Source organism: Chiloscyllium plagiosum, unplaced genomic scaffold (genome assembly GCF_037043375.1).
Source record: "Chiloscyllium plagiosum isolate Xiang-an unplaced genomic scaffold, Cpla_swu_hap1 HiC_scaffold_31, whole genome shotgun sequence".
Lineage (NCBI taxonomy): Eukaryota > Metazoa > Chordata > Chondrichthyes > Orectolobiformes > Hemiscylliidae > Chiloscyllium > Chiloscyllium plagiosum.
The window spans coordinates 21,513,110-21,528,459 of record NW_028270169.1 but is presented as its reverse complement, the minus strand read 5'-3'; the positions used below and the strand labels follow the sequence as shown (position 1 = coordinate 21,528,459).

General features: G+C 41.1%; 1 protein-coding gene across 2 annotated transcripts in view; it reads right to left on the bottom strand.

The window, feature by feature from the left end:
• tp53i13 (tumor protein p53 inducible protein 13) overlaps window positions 1–15,350 on the bottom strand; it is a 48,831-nt gene that overhangs the window by 3,051 nt on the left and 30,430 nt on the right. For both annotated transcript variants that reach the window (XM_087977331.1, XM_087977330.1), the window contains 4 exons: window positions 13,883–13,961; window positions 10,801–10,929; window positions 9,930–10,136; window positions 5,938–7,210 (listed from right to left, as the gene is read on the bottom strand). In XM_087977331.1, coding sequence (XP_087833457.1) covers window positions 5,938–7,210; window positions 9,930–10,136; window positions 10,801–10,929; window positions 13,883–13,961 — 1,688 coding nt within the window. The remainder of the gene's footprint in view (window positions 1–5,937; window positions 7,211–9,929; window positions 10,137–10,800; window positions 10,930–13,882; window positions 13,962–15,350) is intronic.

Here is a 15,350-nt window from a genome sequence, read left to right as displayed (position 1 = left end):
TTTATTAATCAAGAATCTATCTCTGTCTTAAATACACTCAACAACTTGGCCTTCACAGTTTTCTGCGGCAATGATTAACCACCCTCTGGCTGAAGAAATCCCTCACCTCAGTTCTTTTATCCTTTATCTCTGAGGCTGTGCCTTTGGATCCTAGTCTCTCCTATTAGTGAAAACATCATCTCCATATCCACCCTATCCGGGCCTCTCAGTACTCTATAATGCCATGTGAATGCAAGTTGTTATTGTAATGCTACAACAGTTTCAATTTTAGAATCTTATTACTCATTCATCTGTCAATTTGAGTGTATTTTTCAATAATTTGTCATAATTTAATTATGCGAAATGTATAGGCAAGTGAGGTATTTTTATATATTCTGGTTAGCTGCAGGAAATTAAAAGATACTAGTGTCAAAGCATGTTACCATAAAGGATTACATGTTGTCACTGGTGAAATTGATCCCATGACCCAGGTTATTGTAGTGCTGGAGGAAGCTCCCTTTTTATGTCCTCCTATAACTTGTCAAGACCTCCTGGATGTAGGTTTGCTTGCTGAGCTGGAAAGTTTATTGTCAGATGTTTTGTCACCACACTAAGTAACATCTTCAGTCAGCCTCCGGCCGAAGCAGGAATCATCAGCAGTGCTTTCTATTCATATGTTTGAGTTCCTTTGGGTTGGTGATGTCATTTCCTGTTCTTTTTCTCAGGAGGTAGTAAATGGGGTCCACATCAATGTGTTTGTTGATAGAGTTCCGGTTGGAATGCCATGCCTCTAGGAATTCTCGTGCGTGTATCTGTTTGGCTCATCCTAGGATGGATGTGTTGTCCCAGCTGAAGTGGTGTCCTTCCTTATCTCTATGTAGGGATACTAGTAAGAGAGGGTCATGTCATTTTGTGGCATGTATCCTGGAGGCTCACTGATGATGTTACTTAGTATGGTGAGAAAATGTCTGAAAATGAACCTTCCAGCTCAACGAGCAAATCTACATCAAGAACCTCAACCTGAGTTACAAATCTTCTCAAAACTCGCTGTCAAGACCTTTGAAGACCATTCTATGTCCCCAGACCACTTAAAGAATAGTTAAAGTTACAAAGCTAAAGTACATAACATAACATAAAGTCAATACATATACATAACATTAGAAATAAATTCTGAACTGCGTGTTATATAATGATTTCTTAAGATAATCTAGGCTGCATAGATTCAATGGAGTAATAAGGTTTGATTCTTGATAATGTTCCACATGTTTTATAAAATGAGTTTTTAGTCTGTTCCAAGCAACAGGACTAGCTATTGTAATGTCATGTGAACAAATGGTTTGTCTGAACAGGCTTTAGAATTTTCCAAATTATTTAACTCAGTCAAATATTTTGGATGTTAATTCTTTTAAGGGTGTGACACAATAGATCCTCTGAGCAGACACTGAAGTACTTAGGTGGTGTCTGCTTATCTTAATGGCAATCATGAAGATTACATTCCCTACAGTGCGGAAACAGGCTCTTCGGCATAATCCACACTGACCCTCTGAAGAGTAACCCACCCAGACCCATTTCCCTCTGACTAATGCACCTAGCACTATGGGCAATTTAACATGGCCAATTCACCTGACCTGCACATCTTTGGACTGTGGGAGGAAACTGGAGGAAACCACGCAGACACACGGAGAATTTGCAAACTCCACATAGGCAGTTGCCAGAGGCTGGAATCGAACCTGGGATCCTGGTGCTGTGAGGCAGCAGTGCTAACCACTGAGCCACTGTGCCAATTCACCTAACCTGCACATCTTTGGACTGTGGGAGGAAACAGGAGCACCAGGAGGAAAAGTTAGTAAGTTAACTGAAAAAAGCTGTAAGGATTTTTGTAGTTTGTATAAATGATTGACATCTCTGGGAACCAGTCTGGAGATAGTCATCTGACTGATATCACTTCCACATGACCACTCTTAAGAAACCAATTATAAACTGTATGCATGCTATCTAGGTAATCAGAAGTGATCTTGTGCTGCTACTGCTTTGGTAGGAAAATTAAGAGTTCAGGTTGTCCTGATCGTGTTGAGGAATAGTAAGGATTAATAAGGCATAACGTTTGGTGATTAGGTGCACAAGGAATATAAAAACACATAAAATTAACTTCAGTCAGACATAAGTCATGAACTATGTCCCAAAGTGGACCAACTGAACCACTGAAATAAAAACAGAAACTCAGCACGTCTGGCAGCATCTGTGGCAATGAAGCAGAGTTAATGTCTTGATTCCAGGGAGGCTTCATGAAAAGATGTTGCCTGACCTGCTGAGATTTGCCAGCAACTTTCTGTTCTTTCAATCTCCAGCATCCACAGTTCATTGTTTTATTCAACTGAGCCACTGCCTTATTAATTATCATTCTTTTGTACTTATTGATAATAAATTGTCAAAATTGTGAAAATACATGTAGCTGAAGTAGTCTTGTGGCTTATCCGGATAGGAGGACCTTTTAGATCACACAGGTGTGTTAGAAGGTGGCTAGTTTAGACAAGGGAATTAAATGTAAGATCTCTGAAGTTTGCAGATGAGACTGAGCTGGCTTGGATGGTGAATTGTGAGGAGGATGCAGAGATGCTTCAGTGTGATTTGGACACGTTGAATGCGTAGGCAAATGAATTATAATGTGGATAAATGTGAAGATATCCACTTTGGTAGGAAAAACAGGAAGACACATTGCCTGAAAGGTAGGGGGAAAGGGGGGAGGAGGTGCAACCAGACTGGGTGTTCTTGAACACCAGTCCCTGAAAGTAAGCATTGTGGTGTAGTAAATGGTGAAGACAGTAAATGGTATGTTGACCTTCTTAGGGAGAGGATTTGAGTAATCAAACATGGATGTCTTGCAGTGGTTATATAGGGCCATCCCTCTTCCACTGTGTGCAGTTTTAGTCTCCTCCTGTGTGGAGAGTGGCAATCCTGTAAAATTCTTTATTACAGAAGGCAGATGAGACCAGATCATTGCATGTTTTCAAGGAGGAGTTAGATTTAGTTCTTGGAAGCTAAAGGGATCAAAGGGCAGGGGGAGAAAGCAGGAATTGAATGTACTGTACTGAGTTTGGATGATCATTCATGATCTTACCGAATGGCAGACTGGACTGAAAAGGCTGAAGGCCTGCTCCTGTTCATGTTTCTGTATCTGCACCAGCTCTTCATTAACTACTGCCAATTTTCCACCTTTCCCCCATATCCCTGTACATAGCTGGCATCCAAATAATCAGCCAGTACCCTCTTGAATGCCTCAATTGAATCTGTTTCATGTTTTCACTTTTTGCAAATCACTTTAAATCTGTGCCTTCTGGTTCTTGATCCTTTTATAAATGGGAATAGTTTCTCCCTAACTATCCTATCATATTGTTTTCTCTTTATTTCTCATAAGTGAAATAATATTATCTCTCTAATTTCAGTCCATAAGTGATTTGAATCAATTTAAAATTATGAACGCCCCTAGGTCTTGCACTTCTAACGTCTATCTAAATGCATTTTAAGTTAGAGCTGACTGGTTTGTTTGTTTTGTTGAAGTATAGTGCCTGCCTTTTCTATCACTGGTTCCTATTCACTTCCGAATTAGCATTTATAACCGTGTGGCTACATTCCAGCCTGTGATCAATATTTTTCTGGGATTTGATTTCTTCCCTGTGCATCTAATTTGAATGGTTTTCAGTAGGTGCTTTTTAAGTCTCACTTTTGACCTTTTCTTACCCTGAAATGGTCTCGTTATTCTCACATCAGTGTACCACTCTCTAATTTATATCCTTTATCTACTCTGTAAACTTTCCCTTGAATTTAAAAAAAACTCTATTACTCATCTATGAGACAGTCCTTCATGACTTTTAATGTTATTTCTCAGTCAGTTATCCATACTAAACCACTATATCAGCTTGTTCTTGTTTTTAAAATCTTTCCCCAATGTGAACTGCTCTGATCTGAAGTAAACAGTTCTTCTATGTATTGCCAGGTAAATGTGCCTGGACCTCTTGAGAAAATAGTCCCTCTGATTATAATCCCTTTGACTTTTTTTCTAGCTGTCGTGCTATTATCATGAGTTCCTTTATGATTTCTTTGTGTTAAGGCATACCACTTCGTGGTCTTGCAACTGTAAATGGATGAACTGATTCTAATCTTTTACAAGTTTAGACTTGAGATAATTCAAAAGCTCTTCTGTCCATTTTTTCTCCACAGGAAACCCCATTCCCCACAGCTGTCCTTGTGCTCACCACATAAACTGACTCCCAGTCGTGCAATGTCATAAGTTTACATTTTACATATCCCTCTACAGATTTATCCTTCACCGTCTCTGTAACCTCTGCAAACCCTCAGCCCTTAAATTATTTGCAGTCTTATAATTATGGCCTTCTGCATATTCCTAATTGTAATTGCCTTTCCTTCAGTTGCCTAAGCCATAAACTTTAGATTGAATAGAACCCCAAAGTTGCAAACTATCTGATTTACATGACGACAGTGCTGAAAGTAAGAAAGTGTCAGATTTAAAGTTTTGGGGAATATTAGCCTACTCATTTCTTGACAGACAAAATTACAGTTGATCCACAACAAGATACCAAATAACTAGTGTATGGGATCTTGGGTTTCATAAAGGCATCAAGTATAAAAGCAGGAAACTTATGCAACTAAGACTGCAACTTTAGAATGCATCCAGGTCTGGTCACCATGCTTAAGGACAATCTAATCCCTGTATCTTCTTTAGGAATAGTAATCAAAATGGTTCCACGGATGAGGGAATTTGACTCCATGGGGAAGTGGAAGAAACTGGGATTTTCTCCTTGAAGCCAAGGAGTTTGAGGGGCGATTAACAAGAGGGCTACAGGATTTATAATCGGGGAAAAGAGAAATTATTCCATTAACTAATCATGCAAAAACTGAGGAATTATCGTTTAAGGACCTGTACAAGAAATAGAAGGGGAAATGTGAGCAGTGAGTACTAAAGCCCAGAAACCTGCTGCATACTAAGGTGGTGGAAGTGGGTACCATCATGGCATTGAAAGAAATTAGATAGATTGTTGATGGAAGCAAACTTGAACAGCTAAGGGGCCACAGTGGGAACACAAGAATGACCATATTGTTCAATTAAGTGCTGCCCTGGAGGATGAATGGCCTCTTGTACTGGAGATAAATGTTGCTAATAGCCTAGGTAATATACTGATACTCCGCTGGGGCTATTTTAGTATTGAATTGATAGTTTCTCTGAGCAAAAAAATGTTGCAAGGGCTATTTGCAAAACTATAAAGCATTTCAGTAAGGAGAAAATTTCTTTTAACGGCATAAAATACCTTTGAAGGAGGCAGGTGTTGGCAATTGGCTTCTTACCTTCCCCCATAACTATTAATTATTTCCGACTCTAAATGTGGCCAGGGAACACTTTAAATAGCAATGTTTACTTCAAGTTGACATGAGACTAAAGACTAGCAAGTTATTTAAGACTAATTCATTTAGAATTAGAGTTCCCAACATTGCTATTTACCTCCATAGCATTTCAAGTTGAGCAATGCAACCAGTGGGAGGAGCTGCAGATATTTTTGTTGCCTTTTTAAATTTATTTTTCCCCTTGCATTGAATATTTCACATCCTAATTCTAATTTCTAGGTCAGTAAGTCTAACCTCGATGGTGAGGAAGTTCTTTGGAAGAATTCTCACAGGCAGACTATAGTTGAATTTGGAGAGTCCTGCTTAATGAGGATGGCCAGCAAAGATTTGTTGAGGAAACTAAGTGTTGTTGAGTGTAAATGCATTTTGCAGGTGGATGTCAGAACTCATAACATTTAAGCAGTATCCTGCTTTCCCAAGGGCAAAGGGGCAAGAGCTGGAAGGGATTAATGTAGTAAGGCCACAAATTGCCACCTCTAAGCAAAGAAATGTCTGAGTAAACTTTTTGTGTTGATAGCATTTTTTTTAAAAAAGTTTCACCTGCTACAGTTTCTTGTCCATCAATGCCTGGAACTGGTGTCCAGTATAAACTGTCACTCTTTATAAATTTTCTGTACAGCCTGGTGTATAACACTGCCAGTGTAAGGAATACAAAGAGGAAAGCAAGGGCAGCTGCAGCCCAGGCTGCCTCCTCTGTTCGTGGTGTAGGGATGTACAATGTCCTATCTTCGTCATGGTGTTGAGTTTTCTCAAGCGTCCCTGCCTTTAAAGGATTTGAATCTGCACTAGCAGGTGCAGGCTGTATGTTCTGGGAAGCTGCACCTTCACATTTGCAGTTCGCCTTTGCAGAATTCACTGCTGCAGTCTCATTGTGATCATCCTGAGCATTCAGGATTGCTGTCCTGTTACTCTTTGGGATATCTGGTCCCTTCACCTCCACTTTTTGAACTGTTCTGTCACTGCCAAACTCTCCACTGTCTAGTTCATCACTCTGCTTCATTCCAACATAATTTTTGGAAGACGTTTCTGAAGTCTGGAATAGCTGTAGAGGTTTTGCATTTTCCCCACTCACTTTGCTTCCATTCTGAGGTATTTGACCTGTGTCCTTATTGGCAGCTCGACTGTCAGGAACATGATTACTATTAGCAATAATTTTAACCATCTGCTGCTCCTTCGTGACAGGGTTCTCTAGGATTTGGCGGTTAGCTTTGTCAGTGATACTTGCACCACTTTTGACATGTTCTTGTGAAGAACTCTCAGTCCTCTGAGCTTTCACTTGTGAATCCAGTGAAGAATCTGACGTAGTGTGCATTTGATTCTGGTGACGAGAATTTAATTGTTCAACAGGGAACACACTTGAATTCAACAGCCTAGCTGCACTGTGCGGAAAGGTCTGTTGATGAGCTTTACTTCCAGGTGCCTCCGAGTGAGATGCTGTGTCTACTTGCTGAAATGTGGGCATCAAATTATTTCTCTTGTTCTGTTCCCCTCCCCCTATTTCCTGGTTCCCAGGAATTTTGCTCCCTGTGATTTTCTCAGAGTCTCCAGTGATTACTGCTGGTCCATTGGCTGATTGATTCACAATGGACATGTTCTTTGTGGAACCCACGTGCATCTTCCAAGAAATCTCTGCCCTGGAAGAAGTCCCATCTATGAGCCTGCTGGGCTGAGTAGGTTCTCTGAGATGAGAAGAGTCTCTTCTCCTCCTCAAGATCATGTGCAGTCCTTTGCTGAGCACATTTACTCCAACTTTATTATTCCTTTTTCTTATTGCTGACTGAAGTTCACTTTTCTTAAAGTAGTCTTGCAGTTCCTGCCAAAAGAAATTTAACAGTTTTATACATGATTTTAAATGCTGGTACGTCCAAAACAAACAGTTTCAATTCCTACTCTTCCAAACAACTTGCATTTTATACCAACAAGAAACTTGTTCTTTTCCTTCAGGCATCCAGGAACAAAAGATGCAAAGACTGAGATACACACAGCCCTCTGTCAACATGACATTGGTTGCTTCAATTTCTCAGTCCCCCACCCATTCCAACCTATCTCCCTGTGAACTGACAGTGCTCTGTGTTCTCAGAGCCAACCCTGACTTTCTGATTAAGCTTGCTGACAAGGGTGATGCTGTTGTTGTCTAGTGACTGACCTCTGACGTCTAGAGACTGAGTGCCAGCTCTCCGATTCCTACCTCCCCCTGGACCATGATCCCACCCTGGAACATCAGCGCATTGTGTCCATATGGTCACTACCGTCATTTCAGCTGGTGATATCTCCCACCCTACTGCCTCCAAGCACATAGCTCACTTCTACCTCCTTCCCAAAATCTGCAAACAGGACTGTCCGGGCAGACCCATTGTTTCTGCCAGCTCCTGCCCCTCTGAATTCTTCTTTTCCTACCTTGACTCTACTTTCTCATCTTGTCCAGTCCCTTCCCACTTTACATCAGGTTTAGAATTTGCAATTTCCGGGATCTCTTACCATGGATCTGCAATCTCTTTGCATGTTCATCCCCAATTAATAGTCTCAGGGCTCTCCATTCCTGGAAAAAGGCCTGAAGCATCACCATCACCAATGCTCACCCTCAACAACTTCTCTTTTAAATCCTCTCCTTTTCTTCTCGTCAGAGAGGTGGCCCATGGGTACCCACATGTCTCTGGGTACCTGGTTATGACTCTTTGGGAGATATGTGGAATATTCCTTGTTACAGTCCGCTTCTGCCCCACACCCAAAACTTTTTCTCCTGTATACTGATACCATCAGCACTGCTTCCCTCTCTTGTCCAGAATTGAAAGATTTTATCAATTTCGCTTCCAATTTCCACCCCGCTCTTACTTTCACCTGGTCCATCTCTGACTCCTCCCTTCCCTTCCTTGACATCTGTTTCCAATTCTGGAGATGGGCTGGCCACTAAAATCCACTACAAATTCACTGGCTCCCACAGTTACCTTGACTATACATCCTCACAGTCTGCTTCCTCTAAAGACTCTATTCTATTAGTTCCTCCCTCACATCTGTTCTGATGCCAACTTTGACAAGGGAGCCTCCAAAATGTCCTCCACCTTCCTCAACTGAGGATGCCCCAGCATTGCAGTTGACAGGGGCCCCGATTCCTCCGGGATACCCTGTTTCACTACCAACAGGCCCACGGCACCTTCCCCTGCAGCTGCAGAAGGTGTAACACCTGCCCATTTACTTCCCCCCCTCCTCGGTATCCAAGGGCCCAAACACACCTTCCAGGTGAAGCAGCGCTTTACCTGCACTTCACTTAATCTAGTCTACTGCATTCGCTGTTCACAACATGGGGGTCTCCTCTACATTGTGGAAATGAAGTACAGACTGGGTGACTGCTTCACAGAACATCTACATTCTGTCTGCAAGGAAGACCCTTCCAGTTCCCTTGCCAACATCTCTGTCTCAGGCTTGCTGCAGTGCTCCAGCAAAGATCAACACTTTGTCTGTGACCTTACCCCAATCCCCAGCCTTGTTACCACATGGTTTGCCATTACACACAACCCATCGTTAGCCACTAATTATCCCCATTAGCAGCTATTCATTTTCCTCGATGACTGTTATCCATTCCTTTGTCTGTTCAACTGTTCTTCTCTACTTATTATTTACTCCGTCCCCTCACCCTATCTTCTACATAAAAAGCAACTTTGCCTGAGCTACCATCAATTCTGAGGAAGGGTCACTACACCCGAACATTAACTCTGATTTCTCTCCACAGATGCTGCCAGACCAGCTGAGCGTTTCCAGCAATTTGTTTTTGTTTGCATTTTATGCCATCCTCTTTGCAACCCCAGAGAATTCCAAAGTTGCCACTACTAGTTAGATATTTTTGAGGTCATTGTAAAAGCAGCTGTTTATAGCTGGGGATGTACAGTATTAACAAGAACAACCAACATCTATCTTCACATGACTTGCATATATTATCACGATAGCTGTGTGAATTCTGGCAGATACTCCTCCCCCCACCCCCACCCCCACCCCCTCTCCTTTTTAAATGTGACAAGGTGCCTGAGGCTAATTCTCAGCAATTCATCTGTTGTCTTGGCTCATGCAGCACATACCTGGGATTTAGGTTTGATGTGAAGCTGCATGGAACCATGTTACAGTGCCCACAATGGGGCTCCTCAGGACTTACAAATTGTTCACAATTTAATTAGTATAATTCCTGACAACTGTAAAATTCTCTTTGTTCATTAAAATAAATCATGCACAAGAACAATTAAGGAACTGCATTTGTGTTTACCACTACATTATTTTAGGCCTAGATTTTTACCAGACTAATTGAATCCCAACCTGGAATAAGTCCTAAATCCAAAGTCCTTTATCTAGGCCAGCTGTATCCTAATAACTGCAAATAATTAATTCTTGCTTTCTTCGCTGAATCAGCAACTCCTTAGTGTGTTAGCTTTTATATTAAACAAAAAGGGTTCATTGCTTACGTAGCATTTCTGAAGCAAGCAATTTGACTCCATCTATGGCCTTCAGCTGGCATTACGTTTTGCTCTTTCAGAGGGTCAACTTACCTTCACTTGGTTTTCAGGACAGGTAACTTGATCACTGCTGGCTGATGTCAGCTTTGCTCTCCAGATCAGCAGGTAATTGTAAGCACCAACCTCTTCCATTTCAGAGCTGCGAGCTGGGTTTACGCTCTCCCTCAGCCAAGAAACAGCTTCTGCCACATTAATCGTTGACATTTCCAAACTTTTACCCCATGTAACTAAGGCCAGAGGCTGTAAAAGTAAAACAGTGTAACTAAATTAACACAATTAGGTTTAAGATAGAAGGATTAATTCTCTTAAAGGAATATTTATTTGCGGAAAACATTTATGCAATTGTTCCCTGTCTGGTTTTGCTAAGCACTGAGTACTTTGAATGGGATTTAGACTAAGTTTAAAAGCAGGGGATACAGGTTCCATTTTCACTGCAGGGACCGGGGCACAAACTAAAGGTGGGGGGAAAACAGGTCCATTTGAAATCAATTCAGAGTTTAAACAGAGTCCATTCTTACTGTTCCAAGGGCATTAATCCTTAGTGTGAGAGTTACAGAATAGATGAAAACCCCCATGAGATTATGCCTTGTGAGCTCAAACCTCTGGCTGGTGCCCCCACAGTTTGGGGAATCTGGAAAGAATTAACAGCTAAAACTTTACACTGCTTTGCTATAAATTGTTTTCAGATCATTTTTATTCCCAATCTCTCCTAATGTATGCAAACTACATTCAGTGCTATCCCTTGCATTTTGTGTTCGGCAACTGTGTTCCCAGCCAATTGCCCAATACGTGAATACATAATGAGTTTCATTGGAGATTAGCTATGAAGGAATCATTGATGGAATGGGAGGAAATCCATATGTAGCCTCGACCCCTTGCAGTATTACCTGGGTGAGGTGCTTACCCATTGCTGACTTAAATTGAGATGTGGAGTGATGATGTGCTGGTACTTGCATGCTCTTGCCAGTAGGGAGAGCTCCTCCTTCAATCTGGGGTGCACACATGGATGATAAAGGAAAGCTACTCCACCTCGCTAGACAAGAAAACAAAACAATTAAAAACACAGTTCAGTAACATTTTACCAAAAAATGCAAGGTTATGAGTGAAAAAACCTCCCGAGAGTTTGTTCAGCATCGACATGATCGGGTGGAATGGATTTACTGCTGGAGAGGTGGAAACTGGAGTTAGGCCTGAGAGAGAAGGGGGGCAGATTTCTGGCACATACTGTCCAGGCTTGAGAAGCTAATTTATCACCGTCTGTCCAGAGTGCTGCCCATTAAAAATGGAATAGTTAGGCATCCGTGTATTTAATGACAGCCAATGAGATTGCTAGAAATCAACACTATTAGACAGTTATTGTTGCCAAATGAGATTACTTAAAAGCATCAGTACAACACTTTTTGGTTTGAGAAACAGGATGTTTCTCACCATTATTTAAATGGTGCTATATTGGGAAGTTGGTATGTTCTTGTACACTAGCCAGGTACAAAGAGCAACTAGAAGGCAAATGGTATACTGGCCTTCATTGCAAGAGGATTTGAGTTTGTAAGAAGGAATTCAGAACCTTGGGGTGATCACACCTGAATATTATGAACAATGTTGGTCTCCCTTCCTAAGAAAGGATCATCTTGCCAGAAACATGATCACTAGGTTGATACCAGGGATGGCAGGACTATCCTATGAGGAGACTTTGGTTTGATTGGGCCTGTATTCACTAGAGTTTAGAAGGATGGTGGGGGGGGGGGGAACACACAGCCATGGTAATGCGGATGTGGAGAACACACTCTGTTCACTGGATGAGGATCTCCTTTGACTATGCGTATCATGCTACAATGTGAGCTGATGCTCATGTTATCACTGATGTGTAGTTCAATATCTCTTTAACCATTCAGTATTTTTCATTCAAGTAGATAGCATCCTTCCTTTCTTTAAGTAAGTTGTCCGTAGCATCTCAACTAATGTACAGGACAGTACCAGTATGATCTTTTTTAATGTAGATTTTATTGCAAAGATTAATAGGTGGTCATGAACTAAGTTGTCTGGCTTCTTTTGATTGAAGTGTTCCTTTACAGAAAGTCAGCTGGTGAATGATGAACTAGAATCGGTCTTCGTGCACTTGTTATATTTATTTACAGATTTACACATTCTGAGCATATACTACCCCACCCAGCAGCTGCAGTTTTAGTCTATCTGTTTATGGGATCAATCCCCAGTTAATACCCACCACTTGGATACAATTAAGCAATGATTATATGTTTACATAGAAGATGGGTTATACCAAAAAAACTTATCTGACTGAGGAAAAAAAAGATAGAAAAGAAGCTTTCACCTGTTGGCTACTGCACAATATGATGCCTATAAGGATGGATGGTACCAATAATTGACATGTAATCCTAGGGACTCTTTGTTGGTAAATGCTGTGATTATCTATGGCTCTTTCCTGTGTTTGCATGCTTAGAGTGCAAAAGTGCATCCTATGGACAGTCATCAGATAACTTATTAATTTTGGATTTGAATTGCAAATCTCTTTGCACTCAAACTGTCGCATGAACACATCGTCCATCTTGCTGAAATGCTTGGCCTATGTGGTCACTCTGCACTTAGCAGGGGAATTTCAATTCCTTAGTAGGAGATTTTGACACTGCATTTTTTAAATCATTTCATTAAGAGCTAATTTTTCTAAAGACTGTGAAAGGGAAGCTGCTTTTTAACAAAGAGGGTTCAGAAAAGACTTATCAGGATGTTGCTGGGTATGGAGGGTTTGAAATACAAGAGGAAGCTGGGACCTTTTTCACTGGAGTACAGGTGGTTGAGAGGTGACTTTAAGGAGGTTTATGACATGGTGAGGGACATAGATAAGATGAATAGCAAAGGTCTTTTCCCTCAAGTGGGGGAGATCAAAACCAGGAGGCATAATTGGAAGATTAGAGGAGAAACATTTAAAAAGGACATGAGGGGCAATGTTTTACACAGTGGACAGTGCATGGAATGAACTGCCGGGGGAAGTGGTGGTTGGAGGTACAGTTACAACATTTAAAAGACATTTGGATAAGTACAACAGGGGAAAGATTTGGAAGGATATGGGCCAAACGCAAGCAGGTGGGAAGAGTTTAGTTTTGGAATATGATCGACGTGGACTAGTTAGACCAAAGGGCCTGTTTCCAAGCTGTAAGTCACTGAATATATTCAATATTTAACACTTTACCATACCTCTTGAAGCCTTTAATGAGACAGAGGATCAGCCAATGATAATAGCAAGTGATACAGCAGGCTCCAAGGGCTGAATGGCCTACTCCTGCTCCTAGTTGCCATGCAAATTAGTGCATGATACTTTTTAATGAAGTAGCAATTAAATGATGTAATAACTCTGAAAATCAGTGCAAAGTGTTAGTATTAATGTTAAACTGATTCAAGTTATTTTGCTTTCCCAGAATGCAGTTTACACATGGCCATAAATAACAAATGCTGAAAATGTGTTGCTGGAAAAGCGCAGCAGGTCAGGCAGCATCCAAGGAGCAGGAGAATTGACGTTTCGGGCATGAGCCCTTCCTCAGGAATGGCTCATTCCTGAGGAAGGGCTCATGCCTGAAACGTCGATTCTCCTGCTCCTTGGATGCTGCCTGACCTGCTGTGCTTTTCCAGCAACACATTTTCAGCTCTGATCTCCAGCATCTGTTTCCTCACTTTCTCCATAAATAACAAATGGCCAGCCAACATTGTGGCATAGTTACTGAGCCTGATACTTAACTCAATAGCTCTGCATAGATAATCATCATCATCACCTCAATTTTCTCTATTATTCTGCTGCCTGAGACTCTAGTCTGGTCATCCACTATTTTCCATTACTCATCTTCAGACAATGTTCTAACTGTTCGTGCTAGGAGTGGTATCTCTCACCCTTCCCCTTTGCAGACTTAACAAACACTCGTGTGATTAAAGTTTCATTTGAAAGCAAGCTTAAATGTATCAAATGAATAATTCAGTACCTGCAAGTTGTGAACCCAGCGCTGAGGAGGGACATACAAGTATTCTCCATATGCTGCCCAGATAGGTCGAAAGATGCCACTTCAAAAAGAAAAATAAAGTCAATTGTTAGTAAAATGCTTTGTAGTGGGCTGCCTCCCTCACACACCATTAGCTAGTCTATTAATTCATTGAAGTTCTGATTCTCTGGCTTGACAATATCAACTTGCGAAGTATGAGAAACTGCATTAAAAATATTCCAACTTCAGCTCCTCAACCTTGTCTGCAGAAGGTGTAAATCTGGAAGAATTCACTACCACAGATTATCAAAACTAATTTACTGAAAACTCTGTCATGAAATGTGAATAACATCAACTGTTGTAAAAACAGCTGAAGTTGGACAATTCTGACTCAAGGTCATTGATCGGAATTTTCTGATTCTTGCTCCACTATTGCCAAATGTACGTAAAACCTGCAGTGTTTTCTATTTTAGATTTACAACATGAACAATATTTTTGCTTTTTAGCAATCAGAATTGTAATGTACTTTAATTTAATACTTGGAAAGGGTTACGTTGCTCTGATGTGATACTTTGATCCTTGACTGTCCTAAATTTTTTTTAAAAAATCAAATAATTATGTAAAGCAATGTGCTGGACTGATACCTTTTTAGAACATTATTTGGGGCTCAAAGGTTATGGGGAGCTGGAAGAAAAGTGGAGTAGAGCAGGGATCAGCTAAGATGTTAAACAATGGCATAGCCATTTTGAGAAACTAAGGAAATATTCCTGGTCCCATTGCTTGTGTTCAATCTAAATCACTGTTAATATTGCAGTTTACTGGCAGTTGCAATGATCTGTGTGGCACAATCTTTAGTTTACAAAAGGCAAAGTTATTCAAAAACTGTTCGATAATTATTGCATTTTAGTTTCTAGTTTTGCAGTCTGAGAATCAGTGTAAGGAGGGGCTTATCTTGCTTGGAGGAGAAAGTGAGGTCTGCAGATGCTGGAGATCAGAGCTGAAAATGTGTTGCTGGAAAAGCGCAGCAGGTCAGGCAGCATCCAGGGAACAGGAAGAAGGGCTTATGCCCGAAACGTCGATTCTCCTGTTCCCTGGATGCTGCCTGACCTGCTGCGCTTTTCCAGCAACACATTTTCAGCTTATCTTGCTTGGTCTATCAGCTGCTGGATGCTTTGGGCTTGGCTATGGAATCAAATAAACAATGACAAAGCTTCCCCCTTTCCCAAAGAGGTTGCTAGGAAATGGAGGGAGGCAGCTTTCATCGAAGTCGGTGGGAAACTCCATCACTACTTTGCCAACCATAAAATCTAGTCCGATAAGTGACTGAGTCTCAATTAAAAATGATGGTTGGGGCCAATATAAAAGCAAGATCAAAGAATGTTGCATCCTGTGCAGTGTAACCTGTATGCCTTACTCTGTCCAAGCTTTCTTCTCCCAGTGGTCTGCTTTCCCCTCCCCCACTTCACCCCAG